The sequence below is a fragment of the Branchiostoma belcheri genome, unplaced genomic scaffold, assembly GCF_001625305.1.
Source record: "Branchiostoma belcheri isolate BF01 breed outbred unplaced genomic scaffold, Haploidv18h27 scaffold21, whole genome shotgun sequence".
Classification (NCBI taxonomy): domain Eukaryota; kingdom Metazoa; phylum Chordata; class Leptocardii; order Amphioxiformes; family Branchiostomatidae; genus Branchiostoma; species Branchiostoma belcheri.
In genome coordinates, this window is record NW_017803602.1 from 2,605,868 (window position 1) to 2,632,367 (window position 26,500).

At 40.6% G+C, this 26,500-nt stretch overlaps 2 protein-coding genes across 4 annotated transcripts in view; one reads left to right on the forward strand and one right to left on the reverse strand.

Moving 5' to 3' along the window:
• Positions 1 to 2,208: 2,208 nt before the first annotated feature.
• On the reverse strand, positions 2,209 to 6,685 carry LOC109469786 (tubulin polyglutamylase complex subunit 2-like). Its single transcript, XM_019768437.1, has 7 exons — positions 6,477 to 6,685; positions 5,938 to 6,017; positions 5,594 to 5,681; positions 5,145 to 5,297; positions 3,452 to 3,553; positions 2,886 to 3,049; positions 2,209 to 2,376 (listed from the first exon to the last, which is right to left on the reverse strand). Exons 1-7 carry the CDS (start codon positions 6,556 to 6,558, stop codon positions 2,209 to 2,211), a joined length of 837 nt encoding a protein of 278 aa, XP_019623996.1. The 5' UTR covers positions 6,559 to 6,685.
• A 211-nt stretch (positions 6,686 to 6,896) lies between these two features.
• Positions 6,897 to 26,500, forward strand: part of LOC109469787 (serine/threonine-protein kinase ATR-like) — a 35,142-nt gene continuing 15,538 nt past the window's right edge. For all 3 annotated transcript variants that reach the window (XM_019768439.1, XM_019768438.1, XM_019768440.1), the window contains exons 1-35: positions 6,897 to 6,984; positions 7,389 to 7,472; positions 7,722 to 7,813; positions 8,185 to 8,385; positions 8,908 to 9,078; positions 9,251 to 9,434; positions 9,802 to 9,916; positions 12,196 to 12,326; positions 12,551 to 12,722; positions 13,305 to 13,475; positions 13,621 to 13,817; positions 13,954 to 14,080; positions 14,693 to 14,924; positions 15,113 to 15,180; positions 15,348 to 15,438; positions 15,669 to 15,763; positions 16,078 to 16,181; positions 16,653 to 16,751; positions 16,957 to 17,024; positions 17,294 to 17,392; positions 17,864 to 17,996; positions 18,291 to 18,443; positions 18,792 to 18,888; positions 21,715 to 21,789; positions 22,015 to 22,101; positions 22,339 to 22,383; positions 22,763 to 22,855; positions 22,970 to 23,071; positions 23,521 to 23,709; positions 23,957 to 24,049; positions 24,354 to 24,439; positions 24,760 to 24,831; positions 25,140 to 25,259; positions 25,660 to 25,764; positions 26,209 to 26,323. In XM_019768439.1, coding sequence (XP_019623998.1) covers positions 7,390 to 7,472; positions 7,722 to 7,813; positions 8,185 to 8,385; positions 8,908 to 9,078; positions 9,251 to 9,434; positions 9,802 to 9,916; positions 12,196 to 12,326; positions 12,551 to 12,722; positions 13,305 to 13,475; positions 13,621 to 13,817; positions 13,954 to 14,080; positions 14,693 to 14,924; positions 15,113 to 15,180; positions 15,348 to 15,438; positions 15,669 to 15,763; positions 16,078 to 16,181; positions 16,653 to 16,751; positions 16,957 to 17,024; positions 17,294 to 17,392; positions 17,864 to 17,996; positions 18,291 to 18,443; positions 18,792 to 18,888; positions 21,715 to 21,789; positions 22,015 to 22,101; positions 22,339 to 22,383; positions 22,763 to 22,855; positions 22,970 to 23,071; positions 23,521 to 23,709; positions 23,957 to 24,049; positions 24,354 to 24,439; positions 24,760 to 24,831; positions 25,140 to 25,259; positions 25,660 to 25,764; positions 26,209 to 26,323 — 4,065 coding nt within the window. In that variant the 5' untranslated portion in view covers positions 6,897 to 6,984; position 7,389. The remainder of the gene's footprint in view (positions 6,985 to 7,388; positions 7,473 to 7,721; positions 7,814 to 8,184; positions 8,386 to 8,907; positions 9,079 to 9,250; positions 9,435 to 9,801; positions 9,917 to 12,195; positions 12,327 to 12,550; positions 12,723 to 13,304; positions 13,476 to 13,620; positions 13,818 to 13,953; positions 14,081 to 14,692; positions 14,925 to 15,112; positions 15,181 to 15,347; positions 15,439 to 15,668; positions 15,764 to 16,077; positions 16,182 to 16,652; positions 16,752 to 16,956; positions 17,025 to 17,293; positions 17,393 to 17,863; positions 17,997 to 18,290; positions 18,444 to 18,791; positions 18,889 to 21,714; positions 21,790 to 22,014; positions 22,102 to 22,338; positions 22,384 to 22,762; positions 22,856 to 22,969; positions 23,072 to 23,520; positions 23,710 to 23,956; positions 24,050 to 24,353; positions 24,440 to 24,759; positions 24,832 to 25,139; positions 25,260 to 25,659; positions 25,765 to 26,208; positions 26,324 to 26,500) is intronic.

The following is a 26,500-nucleotide window of genomic DNA, read 5'->3' on the forward strand; positions in this document are numbered from 1 at the left end:
TTGATGCCCTGCATTCCATTCTGATGACTCATGCCCAAACGTGGTAAACAAGGCAAACTAACACAGTAATACATTTGCTATAACACAGCCAAAAAACTCAAATAAAACCATTCTAAAAGCCTGTATCACAATAATTTAAAAAACGCCTAGGGGTATTTGCCCACTGTACCTCCATACCAAATTTCAGGACCTTAGGCCCTAAAATGAAGAAGCTGAATCCATTTTAAAAATGGCAGGAGAAGGAGGAGAAGGAGGAGAAGAAGAAGAAGAAACATCAGAAAAAGCAATATGGTTTCACCACACCACTTCGTGGTGTGGTGAAGCCCATAAATATAATCCTGCATGTCCTTTAAAACGGCCCCTGGAAAGTTGGACAGTCCTGGCCGTGTATCATAATAAAACTGAATCAAATCAAGAAGTGATGAATGAGACATACTTCCATCATCTTTACAATGTATGTACACACCAATGCATTAATTGTAAGATTGAATGAGTCCGCCTAGGTCACAATGTTGCAAAAAGGTCCTGTTTGTAAAAGACAAGAAGGCCACACCAATTTAATTTTATGGATGACATCCTCTGAAGCCCCCCAAACTAGTGCGCGTGGGCGAATAAAAAAATTCTGGCCAAAAATAAAAATGCTACAAAACCACAGGAATACAAAGCTGGTATTGTGAATTCGCGACAGTACTTAGCGATGTATACGATAAGCGGCATTTATGAATCGGTACTGTACTTATGTACTGAGTTATTGAGTCGTGGAGCTTCGAATTCGATAGCCTGGGTGCTCGGCTCCGTTTTGTCGCTGACTACGATGGACTACCCAGGCCTATTGCCAGGCCAGAGCCTCGGTTCTTTTTTTTTGAGGGCAACAGGCGAAAATCAATGCGCGAGCGGATGTCATCCATAAAATTAAGTCTATGTGGCCTAATAGATAAATAAAAATAAAACCTCACCTTGTTGTAGATTGTCCAGTGATTTTCTTCTTGGGTTGAGACTTGGACCTGAGTGGGAAAGAAAAGGATAAGGCCAAGATTAAAGAATAGATAGTAAAAAAATTCCTCAGAATGCCTAGAGGATCCTTACTTGAGGGCCTGCATGCCCTTTTTTGTTAACCGTTATGGGCTATTTTAATTCACCGTTAATCGTTGCCGACCCGCTCTAATTCAACGTTAAGCGTTATCGGTATATTCATCGTGAAGCGTTATTGGTCGTTTTAATTCTACGTAGAGCATTATTTGTCATCCTAAATTCAGCGTTAAGCGTTACTGAATAATTCTTCGTTACGCGTAGACCTGCATACTAGTAGTCAAACCTCAAGTTGCCGTCGTCACTTTGCCTCTCGGAATGTAGGAAAATGCGTTATTGAAGGTTTCAAAATGCAAAACTTTACAGGGGAGCATGCCCCCGTCCCCCCTACATTGCTCGCACCTTCTGCGCTCGGTCACACTCTCCAAGCATTTCTGGACACACTTGGGGACGTACCAAGGCAGGCGGGGGCACAGGGAACACTAGTGTACCTAGAGCTGTGTACCTAAACAAATTTTAGGTACAGGTACAAGTACAGGTACACAGGTTTAGATACAGGTCCGGACCTGAACCTGTACCTGAACAATTCGACCAATTTATATGCTCTTCTGAACTCATTCAATAACAAAAAAAAACATTAATAAACTTGATAGTTAAGGTTTATTCTTTGTTTATGGCGAATGCTCAGATAAAATATAGGCAAAACTAAGATGTTTTTGTTTTCATGAACACACTGTCCTTACACAGATACCCATTGTGGACCAGCTATTTACACATTTGAGGTCAGAAATAGGCATAAAATTGGTGTGAAATTGTTTAGGTACAGTACCGGTACTGAGGGATTAGGTATTTTGGACCTGTACCTAATCAATTTTTCCGGTACAGTATCGGTACTGCGTACCGGTACACAGCTCTAAGTGTACCTTTAATGCACACTTCATTACATATACTTCGTCAGCGATCACTCTTTCTCACCACAAAACGAATCTAGTGGAGTGCGAAAAAAATTTGTATCAATTTACCGTTAAGCGTTAACGTTACCAACCGTCCTGAATTTACCGTTAAGCGTTGTCGGACCTGCTGAATTTACCGTTAACCGTTGCCAGGACCCCCCCATACAGACCCTCTTACTTGAGGGCCTGCATGCCCTTTTTCGTAAGGCGTAATCAGGTCAGATGCTTACTTCTGATCTTTCTTCCCCTTGAAGACTCTGGCAGGGTCCAGTTTGTTGGTAGGGACGGAGGGGTCAGGAGTGCAGGGGTCAGTCTCCCTCTGGTCAGGCCCCTCTGGGCCTCTGTCCTGCATGTCCAGCGCAAGCCTACCTGGCGCATACATGTTAAACCATTGCTGCAGGTGGGAAAAAAAGAATTGTTTCAAAAGTTAAAAATGCAAATGTGCAGCAAGTTGTTGACTGACTTTGTACTTATGTATACAAATACTTGTTTTATGTGTTTGTACTTATTGTAACTGAACTTATCTCCATAAATAAAGAGGCTAAAGAGTTTCTCAAGAAACTCAGAGGTACAGCTGTGACCTAGACTTAATCAAGCTCCTGGTAGCCGCCCCCCCCCAGGTTGGGGTGGGGGTCATTAACTCCCAGCTGAGAGCTTGTGTGAATAGAGTAAAATCATGAGTTTGTGGTGCAGAAATGACTGTGAAAACCAGGAAAATAAAAAAAATGCAAAAATAATCAGGAATTACAGTACTCAGTATCTTGTTTTAGAATGCTCAATATGTTAACCTCATTTTGCTTGTTTTTGATGATTTACAGTATTACGGGCACTTCCAAGCATGATTTCTGAAAATTGAGGAGCATGTGGCTGTCATTCATATTTAAAGTTACTGAACACTTTTACCTTAGCCTGTTGACTGAGACCTATGTCAGTGAAGACGTACTGCCACTGTGGCAGACCCAGGTGCATGATCATCATCCTGAAGTAGTGAGTGAAGCTGTCAGTCAAGAAGTTCCACCTCAGGGCACGGTCCAGGAACCAAATCTCCATCCCCTGGGCTGGCACTCCTGAATGTTATTTCAAACATAAATGCAAATGACTATTTTTTAGTGTACTGTGTTTTGCTATTTCTAAAATATTCAGTTGGGCCTAACAAATTGTTAGAAATTGGAAAAGATTGTCAAAATAATTTCTTTGATGAGCAGGGCAAAAAGAGATGGCAGACTTTGCCCCTTACCCATACTGAAATGGGAAAGACTACATTTGTAGTATCAAAACCACCAAAAAGTATGGATGTCAAACATGGAGCCAAGTTTGTGAAGTCTATGACAAAACAATGAAAGGCCAAGAAAAGGAGGAACAGCAAATACAGACACAGACAGACAAGCCAGAAACAGTCACCCTTTAGCTTTGCAAGGTTGTAATCTGAACATATTTCTATAAACTGAAAGGAAAATTATGTTTCCTACCTGGTTTTGTGTTCTTGAAGACAAGGCACACTTTTCCAGTACCCTCACAGGGGTCAAGCTCAAAGATGCGACTACGGCTGTCAAAGTGAGGCTTGACTGGTGCTGGAACAACAGGTGTCAGTCAATATGATGCAGAACTGAATATCAAGTCTATTCAATACAAATTAACTATAGAGATTAGTCTAGTTAATATGTTAGTTTAGTTAAGTTGTGCACAATACCGAAAATATGTAGGTGAAGTTGAATAAATAGTAGTATTAGTAGCCACCAACCACCCCACTCCCACAGGTATAGTTGTGCTGCATACATGTGGGTGGATGTGGATGTGTGGGGGTGGGGCATAACCAACATGGGGCATCAATAACATTGTAACAGTAAACACCACTTGTAACCTGATCTATTACCTCAGCCATTCATTACTCCAACATTCAATCAAAATGTCAAGTCTAGACCCTGAGGATTAGTGGGTGTAATTAAAAGTCATGAGGTCAAGGCACTAATAGTAATACATGTACCGGATGTTTGTTTTCCCACAGTGTGATTAAGGTCTCATACGCCAATTTCGCAGTCCCGTAGACTTACACGTTAAAATAGGCCACTATTTTGGCTGTCAATCCAATAAAAAAATCGTATATCAACAGATTTTTTGCTGTCTATACCAAGCACACGTATCATGTAAACGATGAAAAATTTTTTCCCCAATTCTAACCAGGCTTTTAGCTAGGGGGTGTCCAGGGTGTCTTTTGGACGCCCTGTACTGAAAGTAATAAGAAATTGGACGCCCTACTTTTTTGTAGGACACCCTAAAGACGCCCTATTTTTTCCACTCCCAACCCTTGCCATGCACACATGCCTCCCTTCAGCCTTACTATAAATACAAAAATGATGGTTTACTGAAGGAAAAAACTCAAATTTACACCTGAAAATGCAGAAAGTAGTGTTTGAGAGCATTATGATAATATGAATTTCAAAAAAGCCCCCCTAAAATCTTGCACTCAGCATGTCTTCACTGTGCATAGCATACAATAAAAAAAAATGGACGCCCACCAAAAAAATCCTAGCTAAAAGCCTGATTCTAACCGCTAGTTCGATATTTACGTCATGTATAACTGCAATATACCCATGACCCGGAAGAGGCCCTCTTTTGGCTCACTGTGCCCGACCGCAGTACTCAGGTCAAAATAAGCGTATACGTCCGACAATCGCTCGGAAGGCGAAACTTCCCTGCCTGATCCTGTCAGTAATAAACAGGCTTTCACCTCAAATCCTTTTTAGATCAGGTCTGAGTGATGAAAGGGATTTTATGGTGGACCTAAACTCACGCTGTTCGGGCACAATCATTTTTTTGTCGGGACTCTTTTAGACCCTACACGTGCGGAGTAATTGCGGTATGAGACCGTAATATTGGGAAGGTACAAATGTATTACTGTTATCAACAGTGTTAATAGCTTGTTGATAGCTTGTTATGGGTAGGGATGTCTCCAGCTTTAAATATTGCCCGTCCCAGTTATTCTGTCTTTGCAGAATTTTGTATGTCTCTGCTTTGAGTCCAAATCTCAAAGTTACAATTCTTTTATGAACCCTACATAAATCTAAATATTTAAATTATTCTTTGTCAGTGGGAGGGGGGGGGCGAGATCTACATGTATTCAATTGCTGCTGTAAACCTATGAATGTGAATCAACACACCCACCTGTGTCATCCTCATCCTCCTCAGTCTCACTGTCTGAGTCAATATCAGCCAGGGACGGGTTGTTACTGGTCCCAGCAGTGGGGGACGTGCTGTTCAGCTTCTTCAGTTCAGAGATAGAATTGATCTCCATTCTACCCAGCCTCATCAAGACTTCTGTACACAAAAAAAGTCCTCGGTTAGAAGAAATGGATAACAAACATAGTAGTGCATGTACATCATTCAACACAGTTAGTAAATTTATTTGTGGGAAATCTACTCCAGTTATGAACCAGTCTGATTACTGAAGCGCCACCTAGCAGTGGGAAGAAGAACCACAGTAATGCCCTGGAGGAATGTAGCAGGAGGACAACTGAACTGTTGGCAGGTGAACCCTGTCATTTGTTCAACAGAGCTATATCCATTTACAAATACATTGTATATTGCTAGAATACATAAAAAACTGTACTTACCATCAAACTTGATTTTCCAGGTCATCAAAAGTCCATTCATCGTAAGGTAAAAGTTTTTCACATCTTCTGGTAGGATACAGGAGTGTTTCTATGGATTAAAAAAAAAGCACAATTTAGTTTCAAAAATGATATTGTTAGGCTTGGCTGGATGTAAGTTGTATTTCATCATCTGATAATTTATATATATATATATAACGTTATAATATATATAACGTTATAAACCATATTCTACACATGATGTTTTAAGTGTACATCTACACATAATGTTATATATACATGTATGCAATACCCGGAAGCACTGATTAGTTTATAAACAACCATTTCAAATGGTCAGTTTACCGTACCTGCTCCCAGCTCACAACGAGATGTCTTTCTGCTGGCTTTCTCTCTTCTACATGGATGTCGAATACACCTTTTTTCTTTTCTGCAAATAACAAAATGCAGCACGATCATCAATAGATAAGTGATTTCATCATATGCAGATATGGGATGTTGCACATTTTCATAGTTAACTGTACAAGCATATGCCAGTACTAAACTTGATGATACGTTGAATTATGCAAGGAGGTTTGATTAAGACAGACAGAGGCCAACTTTTGTTAACGTTATATTTTTGACACTGACAGGCTAGCCGATTTTTAGCCACTCCTTGGTAAAAGTACATACTATGTCGCCGCATGGTCTGAAATTCAATGAACTTAAGGATTTGCAGTTTACAAATATTCAGGTGGCAGCTTTACACCAAAACAATCTACAATGTACATAGTTTTTTAGATGGGCGCAAAATTGTGTAGCGTAGCAACAGAAACCATGGAGGTAGAAAAAGCTTTTTCTACCTCCATGCAGAAACAAAGCTGGGGAGCTACTTTCCTCACACACTTACCGAGTGATTTCACAACTCCGAACGTCAAGCGATCGAAGACCTCTTTTGGACTAACTTTAGGAAGTTCCTCTTTCTCCGACATCTTGACTTAACCGTAGGCAACCCTTAAAAATTCACAAAACGAATTTATTTGCCAATTTAGCTTCACAAATGGTTCAAAAAGCCGCCATCTTTGTTGCGGTCAATACCCACTTTTGGGTGGGGGTTGAGTATAAAGGTTGGGCAATATGATTTCTTTAGATAAGGCCTAATCGGTGAACAAATATCTTCACATTATAATTTATTCATATAATTGGTCTTGATACATTGACATAGCCGTAAGAATTTTTTTCATGACAATTTTTATCTTTGGATTTGTGGTAATTCAGTAATACCGACCTACCATACTAATGGTTTGGCCCTACCCAGAATGCATGAACTTTTACCGCCACTTCCAAAGTTGGTTTGCAGCTAGCGTTCAGCTGGAATGTAGAAAACATTGTGCTTGTTTACCAGAGTAAAGGGAAAGGTAAACACCCATTTTCATGTTTTTATTCCTGACTTTTTAAAAGACTTTATGCATTAAGACAAATTAAGTTATTATAAACTCTCGCATCTATTATACACTACACTACAGAATGATAATGGGAGGGGGGCATTTTTTTCTTCGTTTTCACATACTGATTGACATAGAGTTGAGAAACAGAAAGAAAAGCACATGAGACCATATGCCGACGTATTACGAAGCGGTGTATTAGAGGCAACAACAACAACATGTTGCTATGCCATGCAGACTAGGTTATGTGAATCATATAACGTCTAAAGGTACTCACTGTTCAATCCCCCCATGCAGACCTTTTTATAATATTACGAGTGTCATGTAACGTTAGACTTTGTAACACTAACAGGACCAACTTGTCAACATTTCTGTAGGATGCCTCGTCCCAAAGAGGGTGCTCGTCCTATTCTGGCTGAAGTTGGAGACAAGGTTTTTCTTCGGATCAAAGAGTATGAGGAGTAAGTCTGATGACTTGTTTGAGTTGTGTTCTTCTTTTCTATATAGTATTTTAGTGCAGTACATTTCTATGTTTCAGTGCCTATAATTTGTGTTTATTCCACGGACAGAAATTGTGGTATATATCTTTTGAGTCACTGAAAAGTTGACTTGTTGTTATCCCTAAACATTTTGCAAGGTAGACATGGTATTATACAATTCTACAGTATGGATATAACGTTATCTGTTTCCTTTTCTGGCTTCAATTCTAGTGCCACGATCCAGAAGCGAGGTCAGATAGTGAGTGACACCAGAAGGTACTTCTGTCAACTGATCGATGTACTGATCACAGACCTTAACTCAGGTAAGTGGTCTACAGGAATTTGCATTGAAATTATGTAGATCATTTAGTTGGCTACATCTTACATTTGACTACTGTTCAAAATCCTTTTTTTCTGACGTCTACCATAGTTATTGCAATTTTCTGACATCTGCAAATTTTACCTGCAGTTTGAAAAACCAACAGTTATCAAACTTGCCTACAACTTTTGTGACCCGATTAAACCTATGTTGTCATCATACATAAAGTCATATACTTTTGATACAAGCTTGTACTAAATTTGTATGTTTCTTTACTCACTCACTACACTCTTTCACTTCTGTCCTGTTACTATGTTATCATGTCATCAATATTATGCAGCAATAAATAATCAGTTCTTTCTGATTTTTCCACAGTTTCTCAGGAGCTCAGTAAGACGTCTGGTGGCATGCCGCAATGTCAGATGCTTCTGCAGTTCATCAGACATGGAGTGGACAACTTCCCCTGGCTGTTTGTACAGGAGAGGGTGTCCTCAGATGACCCCACCCCAGACATGTCTCAGACCAGGGCAGACCTGACACAATCACAGGATTCATACTCATACAGTGTTTCTAAAGGTCTGTTTTTGTTGAAAAATGGACAATAACCTTCACTCAACAATGCCACTCAACTCATATCAATAACAGACACTGACATACGAATATTGTATTATTCAGTATGAATTATAGGCAAGAATATGCCATGATGGCATTTCCAGTGATGGCATCCCTCTAGTTGTCAGATATATAGACAATGCAATCATAAGGATCCAGGATTTAAGGTGATTTATGGTTGGTGTTGTTGTCTTAGAATCATAAGGTTCAGGGGTCAAATCCCTAGCACACCTCGATGCTAGACACTTCACAGGTCCCTCTTAATTTCTTGCTTGACTCAAATGAGAACCTAGTATTGGTTAAGGACTCTTAGATGAGTCTAAGGTCCAGTCTACCATACTTATCATTAAGATTTAGGGGTCCATCCTAGTATGGGTATATCAAACCTGTCCTATCTTCAGGAGCAAGTACTAATGGTACAAACTGGAGTCTGGTTATGCTTAAATAAACAAAGCAGTTTTTGATTTTACACGTACATTCCTTCAGGCTTCACCTGCTGGGTGATGTGTCACCTGCTGCGTCTGCTGGCAGAGCCGAAGTGTGAGCCCCTCCACACCATCTCCCTGGACATCCTGACATCGCTCATGCAGCTCATCCGCATCAAGGACATCTTCATGTACCAGGAGTTGGCCACCGAGTTTGTTGCTCTTATCGGGAGTAAGTGTAACAACATCATTAACTTCATTATGTGCATACCATTGTTTGAGAAACATATTTACACATATGTATTAACTGGAATTTTTTTTGCAGCTTTGTAGGTGTAATACTAGTATGCTATATTTCTTGTACAAGATTTCAGCAACTCACAATCCACTGTCTGTTCTATCAGGCTTGATAAGCGTAAGCGAGACCGTCTTCAGATTTGGGGAGATCACTACAACAGACCAACCCGTCCGCCTGGGGTATTTCATCCAGGAGGAGGAGACGAGTACACCTGGGAGTCAGACCATGAAGGATGAACCTGTCAGCATCAGGCATTTTGCAAATCTGTACCTGTTGCAGATTGCACTGAGGTAAGTGTTCCATTCAAAAGAGGCGTGAAATACAGGTCTTGCATATACAGGTGACAGCAGGTAAAATTGGAGTTACCGCTAGGCATGTATTTTTTATGTCTACCTGCACCTAACCTGCACTGGGCCATAATTAGTGACATACAGTAGTGGACCAAAATGCAAGATTGTTGTACATTGTACATGTAGTATGAACATCTTTAAAAACAAAAAAAAGTAAGCAGTGCAATTACAGTTTGTCTGGTGCAGGTACAGTAATTTATTTGACCTTCACCGTTGCAGTATTTCAAGCTCTGCTAATGTAACATCCTTGTACTGGACATGAGATATATATTAAGGTCTCAAATTAATGTTGTTATATATGTCTTAGCCGCCTGATTGGGCACCTGATACCAGAGTTGTGCCAGTTCCTAGCCCACCACGTGCCCCTGCTGTGGGCAGGACTGTGCTGTCAGCTGGAGGTGGGAGGACCTTCCCTCAAAAAGGTGTGTGATTCATTCATTCAGTTGATCATTTGTTCATTCATTTCTTCACATTAAGCAATGGAATTCAGGGTTTAAAATAGTTGCTTTTCTCAGGTTGCCCACTGAGCAACCAATGCCAAATACTAGGCTGCCCATCAATATTTGCATGGTTGCCATCAACAGCCAGGCCACTTGTTAAAGGTGCCCTAAGCAATATCTGGGCTTATCTCTCACATGCTTGCCGAGGCTGGATACAGTTTATTTCAGAAGCCGTAAGCTGAGCCTCTGTAAAGTCAGCATGATAACTTCAGCATTGGACAACCTAGCAATCTCCAACAAGTCTCACACAGAATACATGACTTGTGTAGCAAGAGTGCGAGAGTGTTCATTTCGAATACTGGTATTACAATACAAAGTAAATAATTCAGGAATACACTGTAGCTGTAGTAATCTACTGTATTGTACATGCATCTCAGCTACTACAGTCAAACCTGTACTAGCGGTCACCTTTGTATAGTGGTCACTCGGCCATAGCGGTCAGTTTTTGCCGGTCCCTTGAATTTTTCCCATTGACGTAAGCATTAAGAATCGTGTCTATAGCGGTCACTGTTCAACGCGGTCAGCGGTCACCCCATTCCGGTCCCGCCGGCATGTCAACACCGCCGATAGCGGTCGCGGCTGGCCGTAACCCGCTAAGCACCACGGCCGTAACACCACCCCACCTCGGGCTACGACCGTTATGAGCCTTGTGATAATTTTCCGATCGCTACATTACTAAAATGTGAACTGAAAATTAAACTCCAAATGTGTATGAAATAAAGGAAAACTGGCTTTTGACACGAAGTTTCTGCGGTCGCGGGTGTCTTTGATATCTGCGTTTTCCCCAACACCAGTGCCGTGCGTGCCGCATGGAGCTTTCAATGGACTCGGCCGCTCGGCGAAGATTACGGCAATTATCTTTACAAAAAAACTTAAGAATATCCATATTTGGTTTCTCGATTCCTTGAAATGCGTAGATATGTGCATAGCTTCCGTTTTTCATGAGCATAATTCAAGAAATTTGGCTCGAAAATGCGTTTCGTATTTTTCCAAGATGGCGCATGTTATCTGCAGAGGGAGGTCAATTGGGGTCATCGGAAGACTACACTGTTATGGAGGTAGATACACCGAGTTTTATTTAACTTTATTAGCGTCAAATGATGTAATTGCATTATGAAAACATTTGAAATACATTACTAAAAGTAATTTTAGATGTAAATTTAACACTGTAGTGGGTATTTTAGAAAAGATATAAGTCTAAAAGGAGAAAATTTTCTGTTGACTACCACATTGGCATAATGGTAGAGGCAGACAACTCACGCGGGGAGAAACCCAAGCCGTAAACAAAGGAGAGTTTTCGCTAAGTTTTCATGTTCAAAAACGACCAAAAACGGAAAGTAACTGGCAACTGACGAACAATTATTTTGCTGTTAACTAAATAGACAGTATCTTGGTACAAAATAACTTATTTACGTGGTTGGAATTCGCTGTGGCGTATGTCGGTCGCGCGAAGCAAGTGTTCACCAAAGAGCAAAAACATGGCGATGTCGTTCTCTTCCACTTTTCGACTAACAACAACAACTACTAGTAACGTGGCGATTGCGGAGAAACGATGGCGACAGCGGAAAGACAGACGCCGAACTTATTCCAAAAGGTGGAAGTGATCCGACTGGCAGAGTGAGCTTGAAGAAATCGTCGAAAGCTGAGCTTAGATTAAATGATTTTGCAGTCGATAGAAATTTGTTTGGAGTTGAAAGTTTGTTGCTTGATTTGCTTTCTTTTCTTTAGCCACATGTAGTACTAGTATGTACACAAGAACAGTAAATGACAACCAGTGATTTTGTATGTTTTAAATTATGTGAATGGTTTCATTGTCCCAGAATAGATGAACTGAATATGTTGAGTGTATGTATCTTTGATGTCAAGTTAATTATTTTTCCATGCAATATTTCTGTATTTATTTTTTTTTTCAAGCAAGTACAAAATAAAGTACAACTAAAGCAAAAGAACAACAAATTATTGAACTAAGACATGTACATATAAAAGGGGTGTACCTTTGCAAATGTATGTATTCATATGTTTCAGAATAAAGACATCACTGTTGGTACTCAAAGCATGTGTCCCTTTTTTTGGGAGGGGGGTCAACTAACCGGCTGTTTCTCTATAGTGGTCACCTGGCCATAGTGGTCAAATTTGGCCAGTCCCTTGAGTGACCACTATAGGCAGGTTTGACTGTATATAATATGGTTTACCTGTTGTAGGAGTCCCTGACAGTGCTGACTAGCCTGATGACCCATGTTGGTCTGCCCTCTGCCGGTATGCTGGATTACCTGATAGGGTGTGTTCTCTCCCTGCTCAAGCTACTGGCAACAAGGGGAGCAGTTTCTGAAGGGTAAAGTACCATTCAATTTTCTTTTGTATCTAAATCTTACCAGTTTTATATTTCTTTGATGATATTACAAAATAAATGTATAGGAAACATTTTTTTGTGTTCAAAGCTATGTAACCTTGGCTGCATACTTCTTCTTATATCTGTGAGAAAGATTTCATTTGAGGATGGCTGTTTCATGTGTATACCTTATAAAGGATAATGCAATGTTGTAAATGCCTTACCAGGGATGTTGCAGGCTTGGAGAGAAGACTTGCAGGGTGCCTAACTGCAGTGTACCAGGTAGATGAACAGACCAACCAGCCTGTCCACTGTATCCCTCCACATCATGTCTGTGCCACACTGGAAGTGCTGTCTGGGTTGCTACCTGGGAATGGGTTGGAAAATCTACAAACTAAGGTAAAACACTTTTATGTTGAAACATGTTGAAACCATGAATAAACTGATCCTGTAAGCCCACTAGTACTCACCCTATGACTTGAGCACCAGGGTCAAGATATAGCCTGGTCAGGGTCTTGCAAATGCTAGACTCTGTTTTTGGCTGAACTGGTGAAATCAAACTTATGATTGTGTAAGCATGAAAAATATTGCAGGGCAGCATTTGTAACTCCTGCTTCTTCCATTGAGTCAGTTACATGTACATGTAGTCTTCACTCACAATGACTACAGCTCATCTAGATCTCAATCATGATGTTCCTGACTTCAGAGGAAAAGTCCATCTGTCCATCCTATTCATGAAACCTCTAACACTGAAGTTGCCCTAGGATCTTGTTGCATGTTGATAATGGATTAAAAGAAGGTCTGGATCTGTTTAGTGCATTTTATATTGCACCTGTCTTACAGTTGACCTCCATAGGTAGATTTCACATAATCTGACAGTGAAAATGACACATAATCCTTGTCATGACTAGAAGCAGGATATAAACTGTAAAATGTAGTGACTGTTCAGTTCAGATCTTGTTTATACTTGAATCCTGTCAGGAGTTGCGGTACTGTGTGTGTAGCTTACTGTGCTACATCTACAGACATGTGCCTGAGGGTTATGAGGGGTGTGTGAGTCTGAGGCAACACCACCTGCAGCAGGCTGTCCTGGGGCTGCTGCAGCACCTGGGGACAGCTGCACACCTGGGAACAGCTGCAGGGGCTCAGCAGGTAAGGAATCACTTTGGGTAAAATTTGTATCAAGTACATGTAGCTTAATAGTAAACTAGACAATTCCTGCAATGTTTGTTAATTTTTTTGCCATGAGGTGACTTGTCTTGAGGAGTCTTTAAGTTCAGTTTCTTATATTGCACAGTATCTGGTGTCATGCCTCTTTGAGGCCATTCGTGAGAAGATGCCTCCTGGCAAAAGTGAAGATCCTGCACTTCAGCAGTCTCCTGCTAGAGGGCTGGGTTTATCCGACCAGGAAGGTATCAGCAGCGGGGATGAAAAGGTGGAAAGGAGGGGCAAGCTGTCTCGCAGGAGAAGTCTGCTGTCAACTCAGAGTCAGAGGTATACATAATTTATATCTGTGTTTCGATACAGCCTTATTATCTATACCGTATATTAGGCTGCAAGTGACTTGAAAAGGCATCCTCAGTCTGAGGTCAACCGCTTAACCTTGAAAAAAATGGAATCTTTTTTACAGGGCAACAAGCAGCAAGGAGCAAAAGTACACTGGTGATTCACAGCCAACAGAGAAGCCAGAGGTCCACCAACTATTGGATAAGAAGTTGCAAGAGCTATGCCTTCAGTTGCAAGAAGGACCTACCAAGGTAAGCTCAAAGATGATTTCTTGATATTTTCCTTTAGAAGTTCAAATATGGAATTTGTTACACTCAAATGTATACTTGTTTTGTGAGTAAGATGTACGATTCCTACCACAATGTAACACATGTAAATTTAACACTTAGGCCACACCAATTTAATTTGTTGGTTCTCGGATTTTTTCAGAAAAAATATGAAGCGACAGGGCGAAAAAAAATAAAAATAAAAACAGGTCTAGGCATCCTAATTATAGGCTTAAATGCTGCAAAATGAGCCATGAAGTCAACACAAAAGGCTGGGTTAAAATTTAAACATTGAATTTTGAACTTTTAATCAAACCACTGCATTGATAGATGGGAAAACTGTAACAACTTGGAAGAAAAGGACTTTCCTCAACTGTTGGGGGGCAAAACATGAGCATTTTTGAGTTGATTCAGGACCAGAATCAATTTTTTTTTTTTTTGCAAATCAGAAAAAAACCAAGAGGCCAATCCGAGAACCAACAAATTAAATTGGTGTGGCCTTAGAAAAAGATGAATACATTGCATTGGAGTTGAAATAAGTGCCAGGTATGGTGCCTTGATAATGGAACTCAATTGTATCAAATTTCCTATTTGCAGGAGACCATGTTAGGCCTGTTGGAGGGTATCAGGGTTGCTGTTGAAGTTTCAGTGAGGTGTGCAGCAAGTCGAGGTATTGTCAGGGAATGGCTGCCTGCCAACTACCTTCAGAACTTGTGCAGCGTGTGGTTCACCACATTAAAACAGGCACCAACACTGTTGTCAAAGGAAGACCTCAAGGACTGTTACCTTCTCGTGGTTCAGTCGATAGGGGCAGTGCTGTCTGTATCAGGTAGGATGATGGTTTGGGTTTCAAGTCGCTTTGAGATGTACCTTGATGTATTTGTTTGTTTGTTTGTTTGTCTGTTTTAGGATCTCTGATTGGAAAGTGGAAATTTGACATTCTTGCTGTGAATAGTGACAAGATCTTAACCCAGTCTTGTTAACAAATTACATCTGAAAACTTGCTTTTCCCTTCAGATTTGTCTGCATTTGGAGGGGAGAATCTACAGTTCATGACTTTGGTGCTGTCTTTTCCATGGCTGCTGGTAAGTTGTTAGTACCTATTAGTTGACAGTTTGTTGTTCACTGACATAGGCACAACTTGCACATTATTCTTATTAGCACCATTCTTTTAACGCTTACATTTTCCAGTTTTTATTGCCAGCACAGTTTTAAAGTTACATAACACTATTGTTGTACCCTTCTACTTCAGGAGGATCAGAACTGGTTGGATCTCAGACCTACTGGTTACTGTTCTACAAAAGAAGCAGCTGAACTGTGTGGACAATTTGCTGATACTATAGGTGAGTATGATTCACATTTAGGAATCTACATGTATGCTCGGCATGAGTCCAATATATTAAGAACAAACCAAAACACTGTTGACTCTGAAATTTCTTTTGTTTTTTGTTCACATGTATGTTTCTTTGTAGCTAAGTTGCAGGATAATAAGACAGTGATGTGTCTCTAATAGTGTGTGCAAAGACAAATGGATACAGGTGATCATTTCTAACTTTGTCATGTTCTTGCACAGGTGATGAAGTTAAGTCTCTCTGTGTTCAGCTCTTGGCTCTTGTTCCAAGAGAGGTAGCTCCCAAGTGGAGAATTCACATCATGAAGGCTGCACTGGTATGTTGTCATATCATTCAGAAAGCTCTTTCAAGCGTCAGTTACTTTTACATTTGTCTATATAAAGTAATCTCACTATGATATTATCTACTAGGATATACAAGTATGCCTTGCTATCTATCTTATTCTAAAAAAAGTGACATCATTTCGTTCATATGATTCTTGATAATATATCATATATGATTCTTTATAATATATCATATACATGTACTTACAATCATTTGCTTATCCACCATTTTGTATGTTAAAAAATGCTGTGTTGGCAATACCTACTAAGGGGCCAAGTCTTTTTACTGAATACTTTGTGTTTACAGAATGACAGCAGTGTCCAAGTACGGATCAGTCTGGTGAAATCCTTCCCCATACTCCTGCACACCCTGGGCCACAACTCCCACCATCTGGTGTATGATATACTACAGTAAGTTGTTTGTATGGCATAGTGTGCAAGAGTTCTACTCATTTTTGCTTTGTGATGCAGTACGTAGAGTTGCTCCAGCTTTTGTACAGGCATGTTGTATTGTTGCTGAGGAATCTAGTGTAGAATTATAAACCTGGCATAAAAGCCTGTTCTCATTCAAATGTGCAAAATGCTGTCACCACTCTTTACAACTAAATATGAGCCAAATCACGGACCTCATCATTGCTGTCTTCACTTTCCCACTACACTATCTACTAGTATGTTGCCCGAAAAGTGTACCACAACACAGCATTTGGCTGATGACTTTGAAGAAATTATAGCCCCGTGTTTGGAGAGATCTGCAACCTGCGTTACCTCAGATTACCTGTAACCCTCGAAAGCTTTTGCCATTTAGAAAAAGCTGTGGAGACACAGAAAAGGCATTAAGACAAACTTGTGTAACCCTGACAGATTCATCTTTTTTCCATCCAGCCCCCTGATCAGAGACAAGGTACCAGAGGTACTCCAAGCCATCTCCTCTGCACTGGGGCAACTATCCTGTGTGGTAGCAAGGTCTACTCACTTATCAAGGTGAGTTGTACATGTACCTAGCAGTACAAAAATAGTCTAGTTGAAATAGATTATATGAATGTTACGTGACAACAACTTTGAAGATGATTTCAACTGTGCAGAAACAAAATCAGGCATACGGCATGATAGCAGCTGGTTATATTATACCTTCCCACGTCTAACTCTAGGCTTTATTTAAAGGTATTTGTTTTATTTTAACCCTCAGGAACAACTCCAGTGATGATCATCTGTACACTGTTACAAGGTTGAGCTGCTCTCTCTGCCAAAAGAAAGGTCTGAGTTCTTTTACTACTCTCTTAGTGTAAGATAGTTGATAAACAAAAGTTTGTATTAGTCTAAAAATAGATCAACCTGATCTTTCCTTATATTTATTTCATTGTTTGGTAATATATGTCACTTGTGTTTGTGTGTCATGGTACAAGTACTCTGACTTTAGAAAACAAATAAAATAGATATATTTAGATGAATAAAAAAGACATACTAAAAGTACTTGTAGCTTGTGCTCATCATATATGTCTTACACATCACTTGAACATGACCAGATGTAACTGGACATCCAGCCAGTGGACATCCTGTGGACCCGTCAATGTTCCTGCCTTTCACCCAACTCTTACAGAACAAGGATGAAGCCGTCAGGACTGGTAATGTTCTTTGAACTGTTAGGATGAAGTCAGAATACCGGTAGTTTGCTGTTGTGTACATGCTTGGCTGAATATGCGAGCACTACTACTTGCTGGTGGACGCTAGTGGATGTACCAACGGTTGAACCACTAAGTATCTAATACCAAAACAGAACAGAACAGCCATGCCTTCAAATATCAGAGTTAATATTAACCAAGAATTTAGGTGTTCAAAAACTTGTATTTTCCAAGAACTGTCGTAGAGTGGAACTCGTTGCCACCAAGCACAGTTGGGGCATCATCACTCCTGCAATTAAATGTGCAAAGATTGGCTGTAACAAGTCGTTCAGTGTAATATAGTCTAGCTGCTGCCACACTGCTTGCCTGCGAAGCTGGTGTGTTACGCTCAAGCATGGTTATACTGGCTATACAGATACAGGTACAGATACTAGCTACATTTTTTAGGATAACTGCTTTACCTTTGACCTGCAGGAATGGTCCAGTCCATCCCAGAGTTGTTCTACCACATCCGAGTGTCAGCAGACGTCCCTGCCTCCATGTCCCTGCTGCAGAACTTCCTCTCTCCAGTGGAGGACATGTCTTATGATGTCAGAATGGCATTCAGGTAGCTGTACATGACTGCTGCTGTGTGTTCAGTTGGTCCATAGCAAATATACATGACAAACAGCTAAACATTGTTGGACAACAACAAAAAACTCTCTTCAATACACCTTTGAAATGCCTTCAGGTTGAGTTTTCATCACATGTTGTAGTAGCAGTTGTGAAGCTTATGTTCTTGGGTTGTGTTTTACGATAATTTTTAAAAATAGATATACATGTAACTAATGTCACTGTATTTCCCAGTTTCTTAAACATATGCTAGTGTAGTAAAAGCACTGACAGCTGAATTGTGCTCCAGTAAACAGGTTGGTCACCTGGCCCGAGGATGGCTGACTGATGCGTCCAGCCCCCTGGTGGCCAAGCTGAAGTCTGCATACCTACGAGCATACAGCAGTACCAACTGTGTTCCTCTTCAGGAGACAGTGGTCCTGACTATTGGGCAGCTGGGCAGGTCAGTGTGGCAGGACTGGTATCAAACTTGAATGGAATTTGCTACATGTTCTAAATGTATATATAAGTGCAGCATTTCCTTTCTTCCTGTAAATGCCGCAATTTTGAAGCAAGGTCTGACTTAAATTTAAGGATTTTTTTAGATTTGAAGTGGTTATGACACCAAAATAAACATTTTCTGATTCTATTCAGCAATAACAATAATTATTCAATTAACATGTTTGTAATAAATTCTAAACTCTTCTGAATTACAGGTTTGGAAATGTATTTGCACATACATGGAAGGGTGAATTGCAAAGCTAACTTGTTCATCATATGTTTTACTACACCCTACTCACATGTTTTACAGGATAGCTGAGGGTGACCTGTTTGGAGTAGTGCTGATAAACCTGTTGATCAGTCTGGTGTCCCTGTCCCCTGTGCTGGCAGCACTGGCCTACAGTCAGGTAAGTAATAAGGGGGCAAAAGGCTCAGAGGAAGAAAACTGTGCATCAATGATCAGCCAATAATGCACACATGGGAACAATGTCAGTGGCAGTTTGAATTGGCTATATGATCACTATAACATTAATGGTCCACTTTTCTGTGTTTATGATGCAAAGCACTGTCAGTGATATATAAATAATGAATAAACCGCAGAGTGAGTGGTTTATTAACCTAAATTATTATAGACATTCAGGCCTACACAGGCCTACACAGGCCAAGCAGGCCTACACAGGCCAAGCAGAGAAACTACTAAACCTAATGGATAACCACGGGTTATTTCAAACAGTCCAGGAACCAACTAGAAATGGTAATCTCTTGGACCTGGTCTTAGTTAATAACCCCAACATAATTGAGAAGACCACAGTAGTCCCGGGGATAAGTGACCACGACATGGTTCTAGTGGACGTTAACCTGGCACTGAAACAAAACAGGAAACCTAAGAGAAAAGTGTACATCCGCACAAAAGCCGACGAACCAGCCATTAAGAAAGACCTAACGGATTATGCAACTAACTTTCACAAAAGAACTCAGGATATGTCAGTTACACAGAAGTGGTCAGACTTCAAAGACAAAATGAAAGACACGATGAACAAGCACATCCCAAGTAAGATAACATCAAGCAGATACAACTTGCCTTGGTTCAACAGAAACCTAAGGAGGCACTGTCGTAAGAAGCAGCGGCTCTATAACAAAGCTAAGAAAACAGGCCAAAAGGAAGACTGGAACAAATATAAGAGAGTTAAGAAGGGAGTTCAGAAAAGCATAAGACAAGCACACTCTAAATACGTGGCAGACATACTGGGAGAAGCTATAGTTGACAAACCCAAAACATTCTGGTCGTACATAAAAGGACTGAGGAAAGACCTTGTCGGGGTAGCACCCCTAAAGGTGGGAAATACCATCATCAGTGACAGCGGGAAAAAAGCAGAAGTACTCAGTTCACAGTTCAAAAGTGTTTTCACAGAGGAAGACACCACAGATATGCCATCTCTAGGTCAGCCCTGTACTCCTCCAATGGAACATATAGTAGTTTCTACTGATGGTGTCGAAAAAATGCTTCAAGGTCTCAATCCCTCTAAAGCATCCGGACCAGACCAAATACCACCGTGGTTCCTCAAGTTGACAGCTAGTGAAATCGCGCCTGTTCTAACCAATATTTTCCAACACTCGCTAAACACTGCAGAAATCCCTAAAGATTGGAGGGATGCAAATATATGCGCCATCTTTAAAAAAGGAGATAGAGCGGTCCCCAGCAACTACAGACCTGTTTCACTGACCTGCATATCCTGCAAACTACTTGAACATATCATCCATAGCCAAATCATGAAGCACCTAGAAAGTTACAGTATATTAACGGATTACCAGCATGGATTCAGAGCCAAACGATCCACAGAAACACAGCTTATACTAACAGTCCATGACATAGCTGGCGCACTAAACAGTAAACGGCAGGTAGATTTAGCAATACTTGATTTCACTAAAGCCTTTGATAAAGTCCCCCATGGCAGGCTCATCTCAAAACTGGAGTATTATGGAATCCAAGGCCCTACGCTGAATTGGTTAAAGGCTTTCCTGACCAACAGGGAGCAAACAGTAGTGGTTGAAGGGAAGGCGTCGGCTCCAGTTAAAGTAGCGTCTGGGGTCCCTCAAGGAACCGTCCTGGGGCCATTGCTCTTTCTCTTGTATATAAATGACCTACCAGATCAGCTTGACTCAAATGTGAGGTTATTTGCCGATGACTGTCTATTGTATGTAGAGCTTTCTACACAGACCGACTCACAACTTCTCCAAAAAGACCTGAACACCCTGGAAGAATGGCAAAGCAAATGGCTCATGCAGTTTAATCCCGAAAAATGCTACATTATGCACATAACAAACAAACGAACACCACATGCAACTAGCTACCAGTTTTGTGGTCAGGCTTTAGCAACCACAAAAATCCATCCGTATCTGGGCGTCACGCTGACAAGCGGACTGAAGTGGGGTGCACATGTTAATAATATCACAACTAAGGCGAAACAGACATTGGGAGTGATTAAACGTAATCTGTGGGCATGTCCAACGAGAGTAAAATCACTTGCATACACGTCACTTGTAAGACCGAACCTAGAATACGCTGCGACAGTATGGGATCCATATACAAAGAAAGACAAAGACAAATTGGAAAGGGTACAGAATCAAGCTGCAAGATTCTGTATGAACAACTATGTAAGAGGTGCTAGTGTCACGGAAATGAAAAGAAACCTACAGTGGACCTCACTTGAAGACAGAAGAAAGATGTCTAGACTATGCATGATGTACAAAATGACTAATAAACTGGTGGATGTCCCAACTACTAAGTACCTAATACCAGCCCAGAAGAGAACAAGAAATAGCCACGCATTCAAGTACCAGAGTTATCAACCAAGGATTGAGGTGTTCAAGAATTCATTCTTTCCTAGAACTATCGCAGAGTGGAACTCACTGTCACCAAGTACAGTAGGGGCACTGTCAATAGATAGCTTTAAACAATGTCTAGAGCTAGAAGTTCAAGGGTTAGGTGTAACAAGTCGATCGGTGTAATATAGCCAGCTGCCGCCGCGCCGCGTGCCTGCGAAGCTGGTGTGTTACGCCGAAAGGCGGTTATACCGGCTATACAGATACAGATACAGACATATGCAAGATATGAGGAAAACAGTAGGGAAATGCTATGTCGGCAGGAACACTTTTAGTCGAGTATGTCTTTATTGTGACCTTATCATCACACTCACCTTTGTTTGATGTTTTTTGATTTGTTACTTTCACAGATTCATGACATTGCGAAGGTCAGGAAGACAGACCTCACTTCCCTTCTCACCAAACAGAGGCCCATTATTTGTAAGGTAAGTAACTAGTAACCAGTACAAGTTTAATATGACTGTACAAAATGTACATGAAATCACCTTAATTTTGTACTGTAAGTAAAAGCTGTGTAAGACCAAAGCTATCAGTTTGATCCACTCACACCAGGGTGGACCACTATAATTTACTTTTTACTAATGACTATAAACATATAAGGATGCAACAACATAGCAAAATGCAGTTATTGTTTGTTGCTGTATTTTCAGTGGTTGTCAGAAGTTCTCCATGACTCCCAGAGTTCTGACGGCAGTTCTACATGTAGGCTGAAAAGTCCTGCTGGTATTTTGAGTGAGGTAAGTAAAATAATTAGCAAGAGGAAATACTTACTGTGTTGATTTATGAAATATTCATTTGACAGAAATTGGTAACAAAACAATATTTCTTTCAGCTTTCAATGCTGTTACAAGGCATGAGCCTAAATGTTTTTGCCAGAAAGTGAACTATTTTGATAACCAGTTAAAACCTGCTTGCCTTGAATCATCATAATGATTCTGTCCCTTGTCAGATATTATGTTTTCTGTCTATTACAGGTGGCCAGTGTCTTCAGTTGTGAAGATGTGAGGAAATTTTTGTCTGTAAGTACAATGTATAAAGTAAATGGTGTACATGTTACTAGTATATCCTCACTCTGCAAGGTTACGCTTTCAGTACTGTTTGTTTGTGGTTGGGTTTGCTTGCAGATAGCATAACTCAAGAAACCGTAGATAGATTCGATGATACATGTATTTGGCATTCTGGTAGGTGTCAGCAAATTAAAGGGGCAAGGTTGGCTAAGGGCTTTCTATGGCACTGCAGTAGCAGTCAGGTTTGGTATCATGTTCTAACATGCTATAGTAATGATTTTTGGGTGGCAGAGATCATACCTAAATATAATTCAGAAGTCACTCTTACATAAGCATCCCCAAACCCTGGAATAATATTGACTGTGACTCCTATGTCTGATCTCTCTTACAGATGTGTCTCCAGCCTCTCCTGCCACAGCTGGTTCACAAGGCCTGTCCTGAAACCTCTGTCATCATCAGACTTATTGCCAAGGAACTGGAAATGGTATCACTTTCCTCTTACACGAAACTCTTCTTTAAATTGAAATGATTTGTCATTCAAATGAAGCAAATTCAAATCACAACAGAATTGTCTGATGATGACTTTTTACATCCACAGAACCGACGAGACCTGCTGATCAACAACTTTAAGTACATCTTCCGCTACCTGGCCTGTAACTGTAAGACTGAGGAGAAGGAGAGGGCACTCGAGTTTGTACAGGTGATATACTGGAGATGTTTTCTTTCTTAATGCAACCAATAGTCTTCTGACAGTGTAGATTGCAGTTGGCCTATATTGATAATACCGATAGCATAATAGTTTAAATTAATATAACCCTTGAGCACTGTATCACCACATGTGGCTGTTCTTGGTGCTGAATGATGTTCATCAACTGCTGCTGTAGCAGTCAAGTATTACATGTTCAAATCAAAGGCATTTGGAAACTTTTGAGGTTTTATTTGCCAGAGAGTGGATGCAAGCAGTATCTGGAAAGGCGATATCCCTGTGATGGTTTTGATATCTGTAGTGTATAGTTGGTATAACTGCCCTTTGGCATAACAGTTCAGAGACCACAGTTTTCAACTGGTTATATCACATGGAAACCAAACTGTATCACCTTACCCTAGCCTTGCACATCTAACCCCAGGCATTGATGTCTTAAACTATAGAATGAGACTCAGATAGAGCTGAGAAGCCTCCTGAGGCAGGACTACCAGGGGCTTCACAACGAGCTGCTCCTCTACATCAGCTCCCACTACAGCCAGGTCTTCGCTGGGCTGGCAGCTGTGGCCGCTTCTACCCGCGAAGGCAAGGGCAAGGGCAAGGTCCCCAGGGAGATCACTACAGCACAGGAGATGGTGGGTACAGGGGGATCACTACAGCACAGGAGATGGTGGGTACAGGGGGATCACTACAGCACAGGAGATGGTGGGTACAGGGGAGGGTCCCAGGGGGATCACTACAGCACAGGATATTTTAGTCAAATTGTGCTCATATATATCTCAAGAGCTAAATGCAAAAAGCCGGATTTAGTCACGAACTTAAATGTTTCATGGTAATATTTTGGATACACTACATGATTATGACTGATATGTGTTGACACAGGCTGAGTTTCTACAGCCATGTTTGTTGGGTATTCTGGCTTTCTTTGACTCTCAGCTGCTCACCACCTCAATACCTATGGAGGACAAGAAGTTGGTGAGACCTCATACATGTATTATGTTCTTTCAACATATTTTCCTACAGGATTATGTGTTTTCCTTAAAACATTGCTGTTGCATAGAACTGTAAAATTTACGCCATCTCACAATTACAGCACCATGGAATTGTTGGTAAGGTAAAATCAGAAGTATACACATGTAGACAAAGCATTGTTTACAAGTAAGTGACCTTAAACTGACCTAGACCACAATACATCACTACTGCACATGTATGGGCATACATGGGCTTATTGATAAAGTACTGACTAGGTGTTGATGTGTCTGATGTGATTTTCTCACAGGCACTGGAGAGTCTGATCACATTGATGAAACTGATGGGACCAAAACACATCACAACTGTGAGAGTCAAAGTCATGACTACACTAAGGTAGATTTTCATTGAATCCATAGTGTTTGGTGCTGAATGATGTTCATTGGCTGTCCTTGATGCTGAATGATGTTCATTGGCTGTCCTTGGTGCTGAATGATGTTCATTTGCTAATTGCTATCCTTGGTGAATGATGTTCATTGGCTGTTCTTGATGTTGAATGATGTCCATTGCCTGTTCTTAGTGCTGAACGATGGCTGTCTTGTAGGGAATGAATTTTATTGGATTCTTAATATGCAGCTTCCTGTTCACTTTTCATTTCTCCACTGTGAGGTTGTAAGGAGTAGAATACATCTAAATGTATGTTATTCTTCTTGCAGGATTTGTCTCAGATTTAAAGTAAAGGGTTTTCCTGAGCTGAGCTGCAGGGCCTGGGACTGCTTTGTGCACAGGTAACACAACTTGAATGTAAAGATTTAAAAAGATATTTTGCATTTGATACATCTTATCTGTACAGTAAAGAAAGTCATGTTAACTTCCTTTCCCAACAACATGACGTCTGGTCAGGAATTCCAGCATTGAACGACTTTTTGGTCCCATGTCTGCTAGCTATCAATACCTCGCTTGTACAGTTATTTTTCAAGACAACCATGCATATGTGAAGTTGAGTTTTTCTGTATGAATTTTTTTTTTATTTTGCGTGGTTGTATTTTCATGCAAAACACTGATCATAAGGTTTTCCTCCTGACATCTGACACAGTGTGGAGTTGTCATCTCTGGGCCCCATGTTGAGTCAGATCGTGGTGACCCTCCTGCCACTGCTGCAGACTCAGGCTCGGTCTGTGGCAGGCATCTTCAACTTCCTCATACAAGACAATAGGTTTGTTGTTTCATTCCGATGATTTTCCTAGATGTTCTTTAAGTAGTATGGATTTATCAGCATGAAGTGGCTGAACTTAAACTAAAAGATAAAATAGACATATTTATAATCACAGACATAAGAAGTATCTGTGATCTTCGTTGTCACGTAGAACTTTGAATGGATTTACACCACTTTGATAATAATAATAATTAGGTTTTATTTTACACCCAAATCTATGTAGAAGGAAAGAAACTGGAAGAGGGAAGGGCCTTCTTTTTACGATGTGTGTTCCTTTAAAAAGAACCTTCAAGTTCTTGAATTTTTGTTAGCATAAAATAATTTGCACAGATGAAATAGACACTGGTATCATTTGCATTGTGCTGTTGAAGTTTTACACATTCCAGCCTGTTGGTTACAGGGAAGCCCTACAGGACCACTTCCATGAACTGTACTTCATGCCAGATCTGCCAGAACTTTCCAAGATCAACACTGTCCTCAAACAACATATAGAAACACCATCCAGGTAAAGGCAGAGGTGGCATAGTGAAGCTGTAATTGCTTGGTCATTGATTGGCCATGTATTATTTCTCTGCTTTGTTTATTAATTATGAATGTCTGATGTACATTGTACAGTTTCTGTAACTTCAGGCAGTAGGGCAACTATGCTTGGAAAAATGGCAACAAATTTCCCTTCCAATTTTGTGGGCTTTGGAGTCTTGGTAAAACATGACAAGTTAGTCAATAGCAGCAAAGTAAACAGTACAATGATATTTTACTAGGGGCTTGTGAAGATTTGTAGATATTGATTCTTGTTTTAATCTTCTATTAGAATACAGTGTCATAAGCCTATACTTGTAATTATAAGTAAATTCAGCCTAAAAAGTATTTTGAGTTGTGTACATGCTTTTTATGTGTGTCATTTAGTTTTAGAGATGTTGCATAGAAGACAAAACTTTCCTTTTCCCAGCCAATCAGACCTGAAGAGTCAGCTGAAGCACTCCCTGAAGGGTCTGGGCCATGAGAGCCTGGATGTGAGGCTACATGCCCTGTCTAAACTCAAGCAACAGCTGCACGCTAACCAGGTGGGATGTAGTCACTAACAAACCCTCCTCCCTGTATACCTGCCAGGGGAAAGTTGTAGAACTGCCTTCAAGTTCAAAAGTAGAATCAAGGCTCACCTCACTGCTGAGTGCTGTACATGTGCTCAAATGAACTTAGTACCCTGTCAAGTCAAACTGGCAACCTAGCTGCTAAGCCAA